Source organism: Falco cherrug, chromosome 4 (assembly GCF_023634085.1).
Source record: "Falco cherrug isolate bFalChe1 chromosome 4, bFalChe1.pri, whole genome shotgun sequence".
Taxonomy (NCBI): Eukaryota; Metazoa; Chordata; class Aves; order Falconiformes; family Falconidae; genus Falco; species Falco cherrug.
In genome coordinates, this window is record NC_073700.1 from 73,037,812 (window position 1) to 73,051,634 (window position 13,823).

General features: G+C 47.1%; 1 protein-coding gene across 1 annotated transcript; it reads right to left on the bottom strand.

The window, feature by feature from the left end:
* Positions 1-4,245: 4,245 nt before the first annotated feature.
* VIM (vimentin) lies at positions 4,246-12,584 on the bottom strand. Its single transcript, XM_055708351.1, has 9 exons — positions 11,917-12,584; positions 11,704-11,764; positions 7,656-7,751; positions 7,360-7,521; positions 6,705-6,830; positions 5,756-5,976; positions 5,618-5,661; positions 5,116-5,201; positions 4,246-4,613 (listed from the first exon to the last, which is right to left on the bottom strand). The coding sequence occupies exons 1-9, from the start codon at positions 12,456-12,458 to the stop codon at positions 4,572-4,574; spliced, it is 1,380 nt and encodes a 459-aa protein (XP_055564326.1). The 5' UTR covers positions 12,459-12,584; the 3' UTR covers positions 4,246-4,571.
* Positions 12,585-13,823: the final 1,239 nt, after the last annotated feature.

A 13,823-nucleotide genomic window follows, 5' to 3' on the forward strand; every position in this document is an offset into this window, starting at 1 on the left:
TAATATCCAGGCTTCCCTTCCACTGTGGATGGATTTGCAATTAAAATCTCACTATCTACCTGCCATTAGGGCACCAGTGAGTTTCTCTATCCAGCCACTCAGCTGTTCATCCTCTCCAAATGTGGGAATTTATTTCCTCCAAGCACCTCCCCTTCCACCAGTGGGCATAAGCAAGCCCTGGCCAGGAGCAGGAGCCTCCCAGCACCAGGTGTGTCCCAGCAGAACATGACCTCTGCACAGCAAGGGTCCTTGGTGACTGCCACCAACAGCCCCGTGACAGGGATGGCAGCCACAAGTTCCTCCAAGCTCTGTGGGTGCCTAAAGGTGATCGAAAGTCTACAGGATATGTTTTAATTGACTAATGGGAGAACAGACCAGTCCCAAAGTCCCCAGTAATCCACTTATATGTGGAATTTTGCAGCTGCAAAGAGGACTCCGAGCATGAGCCCTGCTCTAATCACAGGCAGCACTGGGCACCCTGCCTGGCATGGTGAGATTTGTCTCAGACCCCATTTGCGAGGTTCTACACCAGGCTGGGATGAGTGGTTTCCCGCAACCACTTTTCTGAAGGTCTCGGTTCCTTGGGTGCTTTTCTGGCTTTGCATGAGGCACCCAGGTGCCTGATAGTCTGTGGGGCAGCTTGGTGCCATGGGGCAGCACCCTGCAGCCTGAGGCACAGCGATGCCACCACCCTACCACCACCGCTGATGAACAGTTTTCCACCATACTGCTGTCAGGCCTCATCCAAAGTGCCCTGAGTTCTTTAAACCTCATGTAAACCAAGCTTTCAGGATCTCAGAGCAGCCTTGCAGCTATTTCCTCTGTGCATTTAAAAAAATACAGTTGTTCCCACCAAGCACAGTATGTCAGCAGTGAAAGCACCAGAATCATTTACAGATATAACAGCCGAAAAGAGCTGCCACAGGGAGGGGAAGAGAGAAGGCAAGAGCCTTTGGTTGGGCCAGAAGTGTGAGCAGTCTTTGTGAGCCAAAAAGGTACGCTCAACACTGAAATATTAGAAAGACAGATGAAGAAAGGAAGAAGAAGAAGAAGAGGAGGAAGAGAAGAGAAAAGAAAAGAATAAAGAAAGAAAGAAAAAAGAAAGAAAAGAAAGAAAAAAGAAAAAGAAAGGAAGAAGGAAGAAGAAAGAAAAAAGAAAGAAAAAGAAAGCAAGCGAGCAAGAAAGAAAGAAAGAAAAAGAGGACGGAGGGAAGAAAGAGAGCAGAGGGCAGAGGGAGGGAAAAGTATATTTGCTGTATACTAAAGCAGACAAACTGGATGGCAGAAGAAATGCATTAGCTACATGTTCCTAGGGGCTTGGAATATGGATTCTCTGTTAACAGTTTCTGTATTTTGCAGGATTATTAAAAAAAAAAAAAAAAAAGGAAAGGAAAGCAAGATTCTGGCTACATGAGGTAAATATGAGGACTCAGTTATCTGGAGGATTAGTATTATTTACTGTGAGTACAGCTCACACATTTGGAGGTAGTCACTGTGTAAGCTCACAGGAGCAGCTTCACAGTGTTCATTGCAGGGTGGGAGAAGTGCCCAGCCGCTGCTGGGGGCTGCCCCTCTCGGTACAGCTGCTGCCTGTAGTTATTGGGATGTAAAATACAGTTCTGAGGTCAGCTGCTGGCTCAGCACTAAGCAGCTTCCAGTGATTATGTACAAGCACAAGGCTGGCGCACCTGCATCAAACACTGAGAAGTTTACACAGTCACCATCCATTCTCCTTTCCACCGTGAGGGCACTCTTGCAGTTGCACAGAGCACAGGCTTTAGAGGTTTCCTGCAATCTTCCTATCCCCTTGGCAACTAGTTTATTTTTATTTGTTTCTATTTATTTTTCTATTTATTCCCAGGATTGAAAGCTCTACCACATGCTTCTCTGTGCTCTGAGTAACCCCAAACACAGAAGAGCCAGAAATAACTCTTCTGCTGCGCTGTCAGTGTTTGATACAGTCAATTCTTTCATCTACTGGGTAAAGCAACCAAAGGCGACAGAAAGCAGCAAGCAAAGCAGCTGGCAGCAGAGGGAGAAGCAACATCTGAAAGAGTGTTATAGCTCAGGTAACCTCCAGCTGTCAGCCCGCATTTCAGAAGGCACGCTGGTCTTCGGGTCTCTGCCCACAGCCACTGATGGTCCCCACCGTCCCCTGGAGGAGGCGGCTCTCCTGCTGGATGCCACCACCCGGAGCCCCCACAGTGCTTCAGCTGCAAGAAATGACATTAAGCATTGGCCTAACCTTTTCAGTGCCCAGATCCAGAAAAAGACTTCAGCAGTCTGCAAGAGGCAGGATGACATCAGCACCTTAAGCCACTCTTAATCCTGAAAGGCTGCAGCCACCCCTGCCGATTGAGTGTTGAAAATTAGCTATTGCACATGCCCAGAGCTGTCATTATCACAGAAAGCATCTCCCACGCAAGCTTGTTTGTGCTTTTTTTTATCATTCTGGATGTTGATAGGTAGTAGAAAACCTGGTGCCCATAACCTCTGCAGCATGAAGGAGGCTGGGCTCGTTCTTGTGCTTTTTAACGAGCCTATCCTACTCACCATGCCACAGACCAGGCTGAACCTGTCCTGCTTTGCAGTGAGCAGTGGCCATGGCCTGGGTCCAGGCACTCTGCTCAGAGTCACTTCTGGCCCTTTTGCAAGGAAAAGTCACCAGAACAAGCACAGGACCAGCTACAGGACATTTCCCTCAGGTGAGTGCCTAAAGCACCAGGCTGGACAGGCACGTGCCCCAGCCTCACGGATCTGCCTGCTTTGCTGAACAGCAGCCCAAGCGCAGTGTGATGGGGGAAACTCCCCTCTGGCCTGGCGGGAGGGGGGAGCGAGAGGCTGAAGCCCTCTGTGAATGCTTAAGAGAGAAAAGCAGGGTAGGAACAGCATCAGCACACCTTGTTTAAAACATCAGGTGTTTTCCTGCTGTGAAGAACAGCTTCAGCACTTCTCCCTGGGACCTTCAAAGATGAAACTGTGATGATGCTGAGGCCCCTACCCCCAGGCTGCAGGATACCTGTGTCTGAGCTGCGGGGGCTCCAGCACAGCCCAGACATCACCCTCCGCCTGCTGCAGATCTAACTGGGTGCTGTGGGCAGCTGGAGTGAGACATGGCAGCCTACTGCCCGCTTGCCCCAGCACCTGCACCGCATCACGCTCGCCATGCACCACAGGAAAGGAATTGACTGATAAGGATGAAAAAGTAATTTTTTTTTCATCCCTGTCAGATAGGGATAATGTTATTTGTGAGAAAAAGTTTTCCTTACAGATAAGTTAGTTCCAAAGTGCTTGTGAGAACGTCTATACAACATGGAACTACTCCCATTACCTTGAACAAGCACCGAATGGGATTCACACTCACCAAACAGCTCCACTTGCTTTTTACTCATTCCACAAAACTTCTACCTTAGTGAAGGCTTACAGGAAGCAGGCTTTACAGGAGTGATACAGAGTAGATACTCCTGCAGAGTAAAAGCTGTTCAGAGGTTTTGACTGTGTTTTGATTTGAGAAGTAGCTTCCTCTGCAGAAAAGGTTTTTCTCTTTTAAGCATTCACAGAGGACTCCAACCTTTCACTTCCATCTCCCAGAAGACCATGACAGGCCAGATGGGAGTCTTCTCTCCCCCATTCTGCATGCAGCAAGCATGGTGGCTCTCCTTTTTTCAAGGGGTTTAAATGCTGGAATCAATTCACCAGTAAGCCAAGTTATTCCTTCTATGCAGTCCCTTTAAATATCTCCTAAGCCTCAGTCCATCTGAAGCCTTCATTTAGCTTCTGTAATACAGACAAGCCTTTGGAAACTAGTCTTTCCTGGAAAATGAAGTCAATGCGTCAAGTCAGCTGTTAACTTTGCAAAGGTGCTGTCACAGATAAGGGCGTACATGAGCTATTTCACAGCTACTTAACTTACAGAGCTGAGTATTAAGGTATTTTGGGCATTCTTAGCTCTTCATAACCAGGTTAACTAGTATATGGAAGCAAGATTGATTTTTATTAGCTTGAAGTATCATATTTTATTCAAGAGATAAGAAATATCATAATACATTATGCATCTGCCAGTTATAGTCCATTTTAGTTTGTTCCAAAACCTAAGCAGTAAATGAGTAAGTTTATCTAGTTAAACTGAAAAAACAGCATTCCACACAACCAGTACTAGAGATGTCAACCGTATAGTAATTCCAGCATTACAGTGTTATGGCTTTCCAGAAAGTCATGAAGTTAACAAATTAGAACACATCAAGAGCCATTTTCCAAAGGTTTATTGAAGTAGCGACAGGTTGCTCATACTGTGCTGGAAAAAGCAGTTTTATTGGATTTGGATACTTAAAAACAGTATTGCAGCACAAGATATTGCTATTTGTAAACTAGACTCCATTGTAAACTCTAATCCTTCAGGGAGAGTCAGTTTGCAAGATCTAAGACCTATTTCCTAGCATAATAATCTTGCGCTCATGGAAAAACTGCAGAAAGGCACTTGAAAGCTGTTTCTTCCTTTAAGACATGGACTTTTTAACTCTTGCTGGTAAGAATTTCTCCTGCATTAGTAAGTATGCATCTCCACTTCAGCTTTACTCCAAGTCATCATGATGCTGGGAAGTTTCATTAATAACCTGTTGAAAAACAGAGACCCTTGCATTAAATTTTCATAGGAAGATTGTTTGGAACATCCAGTACCACAGAACTGAGAACAAAGGGGTACCAAACTCTCACTTATGTGAGGCTCTAGTTGGTAAATAGCACGCAGAAAGCATTTAAGCCTTTATTGACTTAGTCCAAAAACAGTACCTTGTCCCAAACAAGTACCTCTGCTTACTGCCACATTTTCCTCAGGTGGTGTGAGAAATCTTTTGAGAACTTGCTAACTCAGCTGAACTTAAATACTCACAGGTAACTGTCAGCCACTTCAGGATTTACTATCAGACGAATTTTGTGATCATTTCTACAGAAGCCCATTTGCTACATCTGTATGCTCAGCCACACTGCTTGGACTGCCAGGTACTGTTCTACTCAATCCTTACTACCACATACAGGCTGCACTAACCAGCAGACAAACGTAGGAGTATTTTAAGGTAACCAGCTGTGATAGAAATAAAATCAAAAGTTACCACCAACCTGTCCATCTCTAGTTTCGACAGTCTTAATTAGAAGTGTTCTCTTTGAGTGGGTGTCAACCATTGGCTGAGACTCAATGTTGGTTTCTGCAGAAGAAAATGTATTATTACCAACAGTCTAGATGAAGTGTTTCCTCAAAGCAATGAAGTGTAACAGACTTTAGATCTACTTTCAGAATCCCAATTTAGTATATGAAGAAGTCTTCTGCTCTGAATCCTAAGTGAATCTTTTTTCTTCCTGTCCCCCTTAAAGCACCTTCAGCAGGCATCTAAACTAATCACTCACCATGTACCGATTTTAAAAACATCCACACCCAGGAACAAAGTAGCTCTCTCCCCATCCAAGGTTAAGTAATTGTAAATATTGTAGTTATATTTAAGAAAAACATTCACACACGACTGCATTTATAGTTCAACCACTAAAGTAAAAGGAACTATCTATCAAGGACCTTTTTGCTAGTGACAGAATGGCCGTCTAAACGGAAGAAGCAGAAATAGCTTACCTCTCAGGTTCAAAGAAGCAAAGGTTGGAATAGGCATGTTAATCCTGAAGGAAAAAAAGAAATGGATAAAGTCAGACATGGGTATACAGTGTCTTTGAGTGACTGCTGTTTAGAAAAGTGTCCGCATGAGATTTTTACCTGCTCTCTTCACCCTCCAGCAGTTTTCTGTAGGTGGCAATCTCAATATCAAGAGCCATCTTGACATTCAGCAGGTCCTGGTACTCGCGGAGGTGGCGAGCCATTTCTTCCTTCATGTTCTGAATCTCATCCTGCAGACGGCCAATAGTGTCTTGGTAGTTAGCAGCTTCAACAGCAAAATTCTCCTCCATTTCACGCATTTGGCGCTCCAGGGATTCATTCTGGAAGAGAATAATGAAGTCAGGCACTGCTGCAGTTCAGCCACTCTTCCCCACCCCTCAAGACCCTTAAAGATTTTTAGAAGGGGAGTTATGGCTAGCATCCTTTGAAAACACCCAGACACATCCCAAAATAGTCATCGCTATCTTCCCTTGCAAAGTCAAGGTGAGTTATTCTGCTACTTGATTGGAGGTGTGCCATGTATTTGCTACCAGGGGGCAAAGCAATCCGTTATAGTAAGCCCCAAGCCGTGCACTACCAGTCAGCATGCAGGCACTCCTCAGTGAGGGGATCTGCAGGTATGCTACACACTAAAATCCATTTCAAGCCAGCCTTTAAGGCAGTGAGATTCTAGCAACAGCAAGATTTGCTGTTTGCACCTTATTTCCACTGTTGCTCCAGCTTTTTTTTTTTTTTATAACTTCAGCTGCACCTGACAGGCAAGCCGTAAACACTTTCAGAAAATGTTATATAAAACAGTATCACAGCAAGAGAATGAACTCATTGTTTATACCTTAAGCAAGACTAGTTCAGCATGTCAATCTAAGCAGTCCACTGTAGTGCATGCAGACAAATTGTGCCTATAGCATCCTTTTCAAGGAGTACTAATACGCTGCTGTATTGTGCGGCAGATCAGCTGCGCTCACATCTGTATCAGCCATTAAACTGCAGTGCAGCGTTTAGAGCTGCACAGGGAAGAATGTCCCAACACCTGCTGTCTTCTACTTACGCTTCCCTTAAGGGCATCAACTTCGCAGGTGAGAGACTGAATCTGTCTGCGGTATTCATTAGCTTCTTGTTTGGCCTGGCGCAGGGCATCGTTGTTCCTATTAGCAGCTTCAGAGAGATCTGCGAACTGTAGAAACCCCCAGTTTGGTTAGTGTAATGATTTAACAGAAACAGTGTAACAAGTATTTTTTTTTTTGACACAGCATTTGAGGGCAATTGAAGCCATTACATTAACACCTGGAACATTTAAATAGTAGCATGACTCTTCAAATGCCTTTCTAATTGTTAAAGTGGAATTCATAGTTAAATCTTTCATATTCGCCTCCCCACCCATTCCTACCCTCCACATTTCTCATCTTTTCATCGTTTTTTTGCCCATTCATTCACTCCTTTCTCCAGTATTCCATATAACATCTCCTTCCAAGATGTTAGCACAGGAAAGACTCCAACTATGAACCCACTACTTTGCTGCTGTACTTGTGGCACAAAATAATGTTTTCAGCTGTACTTTTCCCAGACTAGGAGTTTAAAGACAACCCTGTGCCATGGCTGTGGTCATGCCCCATACAGACACAAAGGGAACACAGGGTGCTACAGCAAACCCTTTATGTACAGTTAGCTCCAGTGCCTGACGCACCTGGAGAGATTTTACTTACTTTGGACTTGTACCACTCTTCAGCTTCCTGAAGATTCTTAGCAGCAACGCTTTCATACTGTTGACGAACGTCACGCAGCGCAGCAGTAAGATCAGGCTTAGAAACATCCATATCAATTTGGATGTGCTGTTCCTGGAGCTGGGCCTGCAGTTCTCGGATTTCCTGAGAAGCAGATGCTCAATGTTATTACATGACAACATACAGGACACATGCAGGTGGGGACTCAGCCAGAACCGGTGAAGAGCTTGCTTACTAGACTGTCCGTATCTAATCACGGACCCCATTGTTCATCTTACCTCATCATGAAGCTTCTTCAAGAAGACAATCTCTTCTTGCAGGGACTCGACTTTGCGCTCAAGATCGAGACGTGCCAGGGAGGCATTGTCAACATCCTGACCAGAGAGAAGAATGATGAACAATCTTCCAAAACTGAGGGAGGGAAGTCTTCTACAGCAAGTTCAGTACCCTACAGACTGATGCTATGTCTGAGCTTTTTGGCAAAACAATACAAAAGCAAGAGCTGCAAAACCCCTCTCTTTGCCACCTCCTACCCTAGCCTCAGAGACCACCTTTACTGTCATTTTGGGAACTATACAGCATATGTAGATTACTTCATCTTTGCCAGCATATTGCTGAGCATGATCAAGAGCATACCAATCATGGTGGGTGTAAATCCTGCTTGAAGATGAAGCAGGTACATTGGTCAGAAGCCAGCGATAAGCTCTTCTAGCTTGACAGCACTGAAAAAGTGTTAGTCTTGGAATTTGCAAACTTCCATTTTTTCCAGTGGCGCTTAGAAATGCAACCCATGTGCCTACGTGCCTATCAGTGGGCTTCATTTCTTGTTTATTTCTTACAGTCTCCTTGGTGATCAACCACAGAGCCCTTTGGGTCCACAGACCACAGCTTGAAAGCATACCTGCACAGCTAGTGAGGTACGTATAGTAACTGCAAGCATTTACTACTCCAAATGGTTCAACAGACCTCCCTTGAGAAAAAGAAAGTATGAGCATAAACACAGAGTTAGTCGTCATTGCCTACACCCTCACAGTAGCTGGCAAAGACTCCACCTTTTGCTGGACAGAGATAGTCTTAATCAACAGCAAAAATTCATTTAAGGCATAACAGAAGATATGCCATGAATGTTACATGAAAGCAGCTTGAATTAGCTCGAAAACCTGACTTAAGACTCAACATTGATTGGTAACTTCTTATATTATAAATGTGCAAGAGTTTGAAAAGGGGGTGATTGTTCTTTTCATACTAGTTACATGCGCAGCTGCGTGCTCATGTTCACACAGTATTAATGTATCAGGTTTTCACAGCTTACTCTAAAGCTATTTTGGATTGCCCAAAGTATAAGCATTCCTAATCAGCAGTTCTCGCTATTATGGCACCTTTGAAGTAAGAAGTGTTTTCTTTAGACTCCTAGAAAGCCATTCCTTTGATCACTCCTACTCTGGGGTAAGGTTCTTGCTCCAGCAGAATTCTTTTGTTGTCTTTATCCAGCAGAACACCCCATAACTTCCCTGTCAATTCCACTTTTACACCCACACAGTTCACATGGGCTCTCTGTTTTTCAATTCAGGGGAAAAATTCCTTAATTCATTTACTTTCCTCCCCCAAAAAACAAACCTGAAGATCATTCTGGTAGGAAATTACATGGCTATGACCCAATGTGTTTACACAATTAGACATCCAGAGAGTTTCCAATGGATTTTACAAAAAAACGCACCCTGAGGACATATTTTCAGACAAATTAACAACTACAGGATTTTTAGGAGCATCTTAAATTGAAGGCACATTAGTATATACATTATGTATTTTACTACACATGTTATCATTAAATATAGGGAGTGAAGAATCAGTGTATCTGTATTTCCTAGATAGATGGAGAACTACATAAATGCATAAGCTACCTGTAACCTGAGCAAACAAAGCATTCAGCATACATACAAGCAACTGGACTACGCATTGATTTTATCCCAGGGGATGCTTCAATGCCAGTCACGTAGTTTGCAGGGTCGGGCATCCATGTTTACTTCAGACAAACCTCATGCTAGCCAGGAGCAGACCTGTTAAGTCTTGGCATGGGTTCAGGACCTACTCCTTGCTGCCAGAGTAGCTGGCAAAGCTGCAATAATAACTTTCTCACTAATTGTGGTGCTTGTTTTGTCCCACAGAAAAGAACTCACTGAACCTTCAGGTTTATTTTATGTAGTACGCCCCCCAGCATATGAGTAAAACCACATCTTTGTTCAGGAAAAGAATTAAAATTTAGTACATATGAGTTGGAAATAAGTTTAAGTTCAGTATTTTAAAAGTGAACAAATATTTGAAGTATACAACCACTCCAAGTAAAAAGTAAATTTGATACTACATCGCAACAGTGAAGTATCTGCTGAAGCATTTCAAACCCACGCATGCAACTTCCCAGTGCAAGAATGTAACAGTTTAATAAAAAGCTGTGCTTTTTTTTTTTTTGTTACAACGGAAAGCTCAACAGGATGTTTCAACTTCAGTGTTCTATGAACCTAATTTCACTTACAGAAGAACACCACTCACACTGAAACAGATTTAGTTTTGGAAACCTGCACATTAAGCCTACTCTTTCACCAGAGAGGAAAAATTAGATATTACTGTTGTTCAAATCAGACATGCTAGCATGTACCAGTTCTGGCATGAGTGGATTTAGTGTAGCATTTCCACTGACAATGATTTGCAATTCTTATGCATAAGCTACACCTTAGGAGGTTACATGCATCCAGTTCTGACTGTAATGCACACATAGAATCTGCTAGAGGCAGAGATCCTGAACGACCCCTTTCCACAGGGCTGGGAAGAGCTGGATAATGAACGTGGGATATGCAGAATGCCAAGTTCACTTAAAAGCCTAGAGTCTTCACAAAGTTTATTTGGTTTGAAATAGAGGTATACCTGCCTTGAAGTATACCAACTAAGTACAAAAGCCAGCCTTAGTCAAAGGATACTTCAGCTGAATTCAGCAGTGATTCAGACTAGATTAGGTTCTCTAAAACTTAAGTTAACCGCTTCTGCATGGAACTTAACACAATGTTAAATTGGCTTAGCACTCAAAAAGTAGAAGCTGAAGTTAAGGCAGCATATCTCAGACTGTTCCGTTTCAAACTTCTGTCCCCAGAATGCTAGGGGAGACTGAATTCCCAGACTCCAAATGGGAGTGAGTGTATCTGTCTCCACACATTATCTCGTGAAGACACCTGCACTCCTTCAAACTATAAATATATTGTAGTCAAAAGCCTTACCCAGGGAAACACTGACAATCAAGTGACAATTTCCTGAATGGTGACATCTACTAACATCTGTGAAGAGCCCTGGGATGAAGTCAGCCTGTGCCCCATTGTCTGGAGATACGGGAGTCACATCTAGCCAGGAGGAATGCTAGCAATGCCTTTCCACACCAGCAGTTTAGGGAAGAGACCTTGTTTTGAGAAGGCACATTCCTAAATTATCTCCTAATGCAAACAAGGCTTAATCCAAGTGGAAAGCTGATTTTGCGCAAGTGAAAACCTGAGCTTAACACTTTCTGAACACTGTCTGCCATGTAGCTTTTGGTTTATTGGAGTAACATAGTAACATCCTACAGAGACTAAACTCTACGGCAACTTGCTTCCTACCTTACCATCTTCGTTTACAGTTCATTAAGTTCAGTGTTGGTAACAGACCCCCTGAGACAGGCCTGACAGATGTGACCTCGCTCCAAGGAGCAAACTGCCTTGTCAGCAGACACCACCCATATAAAAAGTTCTAAATTTCAAGGTTGTGTCCAATAATGCGCTGACCGAAGCAATTCATTAAAAAGGAGCTCTGTTTTGTATAAAAAACCTGGACCATACACACGGTAGACACTTTTTGCTGGAAGTATGCTCGCACCATTACACATTTGGTAAGAATGCAGCCCACTGCGCCCTCCCTTCCGACACAAAGGGATCTATTATTTCAATCTGCTGCCACCACACTTGCCATAATGCCTGTATCTGCATTCCACGGTGAATCCCATAGAAACCATTAATACCCTTCAGCCAAGCGAGCAGATGGCCCCCCTTTCGCTTTTATTGGATCGGGAAGCGATTCCACGTCGGGGCGCTTTTTGTAAAACAGGCGAGACTCGGATAAAGCAAGACAATAGTTTCCCTCCCCGCCCCTCGGACCGCAGCATCCCCCCCTCAAGAAAATAAGGGAGGGTCGCGGGAGAGCCGATGGAATTCCTTTGTGCGAGAAAGGCAAACTCCCGCAGTCCCGCCCCCCGTCCCGGGCACCACCACCCCCAGCCCCCCCAGCTCGCTCCCTCCAGCCCCCGCAAACCTGTCTGAAGGACTGCAGGGTGTTCTCGGCCTCCTCCCTCTGAAGCATCTCCTCCTGCAACCTGGAAGGGGCGAGACCGCGGTGAGGCGGCAGCGGGGGGTCCCCCGAGCCTCCCGCCGCCCCCAGCCCGGCCCGGGGCGCTTGGGTGGGCGTGTGTGTGTGGGGGGGGGGGGTCGCCGGCAGCCCGCCCCCGCCCTCCCCTCGCACACTCACTTCTCCCGCAGCCGCATGATGTCGTCGGCGAGGTTGTCCCGCTCCACTTCCACGCGTGCCTTGTCGTTGGTGAGCTGGTCCACCTGCCGGCGCAGCTCCCGCATCTCCTCCTCGTAGAGGTCGCCCAGGCGGGACGTGCCCTTGCCCTTGAGCTGCTCCAGCTCGGCCAGCAGGATCTTGTTCTGCTGCTCCAGGAAGCGCACCTTGTCGATGTAGTTGGCGAAGCGGTCGTTGAGCTCTTGCAGCTCCACCTTCTCGTTGGTGCGGTTCGCCTTGAACTCCGTGTTGATGGCGTCGGCCAGGGAGAAGTCCACGGAGTCGTGCAGCCGCATGGGCGGCATGCTGCTCCGCAGCCGCACCGACGTCGCCTTGGTGGCATACATGCCGCCGGGCGAGGCGGACACGTAGCGGGCGGTGCTGGGCCGCAGGGCGCTGCCCAGCGAGTAGCGGGTGCTGGAGGTGATGTAGCGGGTGCCGGTGCTGGGGCGGCTGCCCCCGCCGAACATGCGGCGGTACGAGGAGTTCTTGGTGCTGATGCTCATGGCGGCGGCGCGGGCTTTGTAATCCGGGAGCGGAGCGGGGCGGCTCGGAGCAGCGGGCGAAGAAGGGCGGCGGCCCCGGCCCGGGCCCCTTCTTATGGGGCGCCGCCGCCCGCCGCCGGGCCGGGCCCGCCCCGCCGCCTGCCGCGCCCCGCCCCGCCGCGCCCCACCCGCCGCCAATCGCCGCGCCGCCCCGCCCCGCCCCGCCCGCCGGCGCGCCTCGCCCCGCGGGGAGGGGGCGCCGGGGGGGGCGCGGGGGCCGGCGGACACAAAGGCGGCGGGGAGAGGAGAGGAGAGAGGGGAGGGGAGGGGAGGAAAGGGAAGAGGGGAGAGCGGCCTGGGGGCGGTGCGGCTGAGCCCCGCGGGCCGCAGCTCTCCCCCCGGGATGTGGCGGGCAGCCGCCGAGGCGGGGAAGGGGCAGGGCGCGGCGGGGCGGCGGCCCGCAGGAGGCGGCGCGGCGGGGGTGACGGCAGCGGCTAGCGGGGCCGAGCGCTCCGTGCCTCGGCTGCCCCGTCCGGGAACGCGGCGGCGGCGGCGGCGGCGGCGGAGTCCGTGTTACGCCGCGGGACGAAAGAGAGCGAGGCCGGGAAGGGTGACCCTCGCTGTGCGCACGGGGCTGCCAAACGCCCGGAATAGCTGGGCAGGAGAGTAAGACATCCGTGTCTTCTCCGGCCGTCTCCCCTGAGAGCCATCTCGGCTCCTGCGTCGGTGCTGAAGACGCAGCATCGACCGGTTACATGCGTTTTCCCTGTAGCTGAGCGAGCAGTTACGCTAGTAAGGCTTAATTCTGCCATTATCATAATGATCCCAGCGGTAACTATTTTAGCGCGGATGGTATATTACTGAAAAAGCTGCGATCGGGTTCTTGCTCTTGGATGTGATCCTTCCGGTAACTGGGATAGTGGCAGGCTCGATTTTAAAATAGGTTTGTTTCTGAGCTGTTGTACCCAGCAGACTTTTGCTATCAATTTCAGTAGGCATGTGAGCAGAGTCTCAAGAAAGCATCTAAATAGCAACATGATAATTATTCATTAGACATGACCCACAAATATCCTATGTGTGTAGCACCAAAGGCCAGACAAGAATCCCAGTGTTTCAAGAGCAATTTTATTATGAAAATGAGGCTACCAGCAGTAGAGAAGAATAATGTAGATGGTACAAGGCAACAGCAGTGGTGTAAAATGTAACACAGAAAGACTCTGACCAAGTAGCAGCAGATTGTTTTCAGTATGAATGCAGAAGGTGTTAACGGGAGATGACAGAATCCCTGTTGTTTAGATAATTTTAAATTTGAGTGGCCAAAGCACAACTCATATTCTCTAACCCTCCACTGACACATCAGGTAGGGGACACCTTTTTCTTCTTTGC

Coding starts and splice junctions, on each gene's coding strand:
- VIM (XM_055708351.1), bottom strand. CDS start 12,458: ATGAGCATCAGCACCAAGAACTCCTCGTACCGCCGCATGTTCGGCGGG. Junction 7,522..7,655: donor TGAAGAAGCTTCATGATGAG/GTAAGATGAACA, acceptor TCTGCTTCTCAG/GAAATCCGAGAACTGCAGGC. Junction 5,977..6,704: donor TTGATGCCCTTAAGGGAAGC/GTAAGTAGAAGA, acceptor ATTCTCTTCCAG/AATGAATCCCTGGAGCGCCA.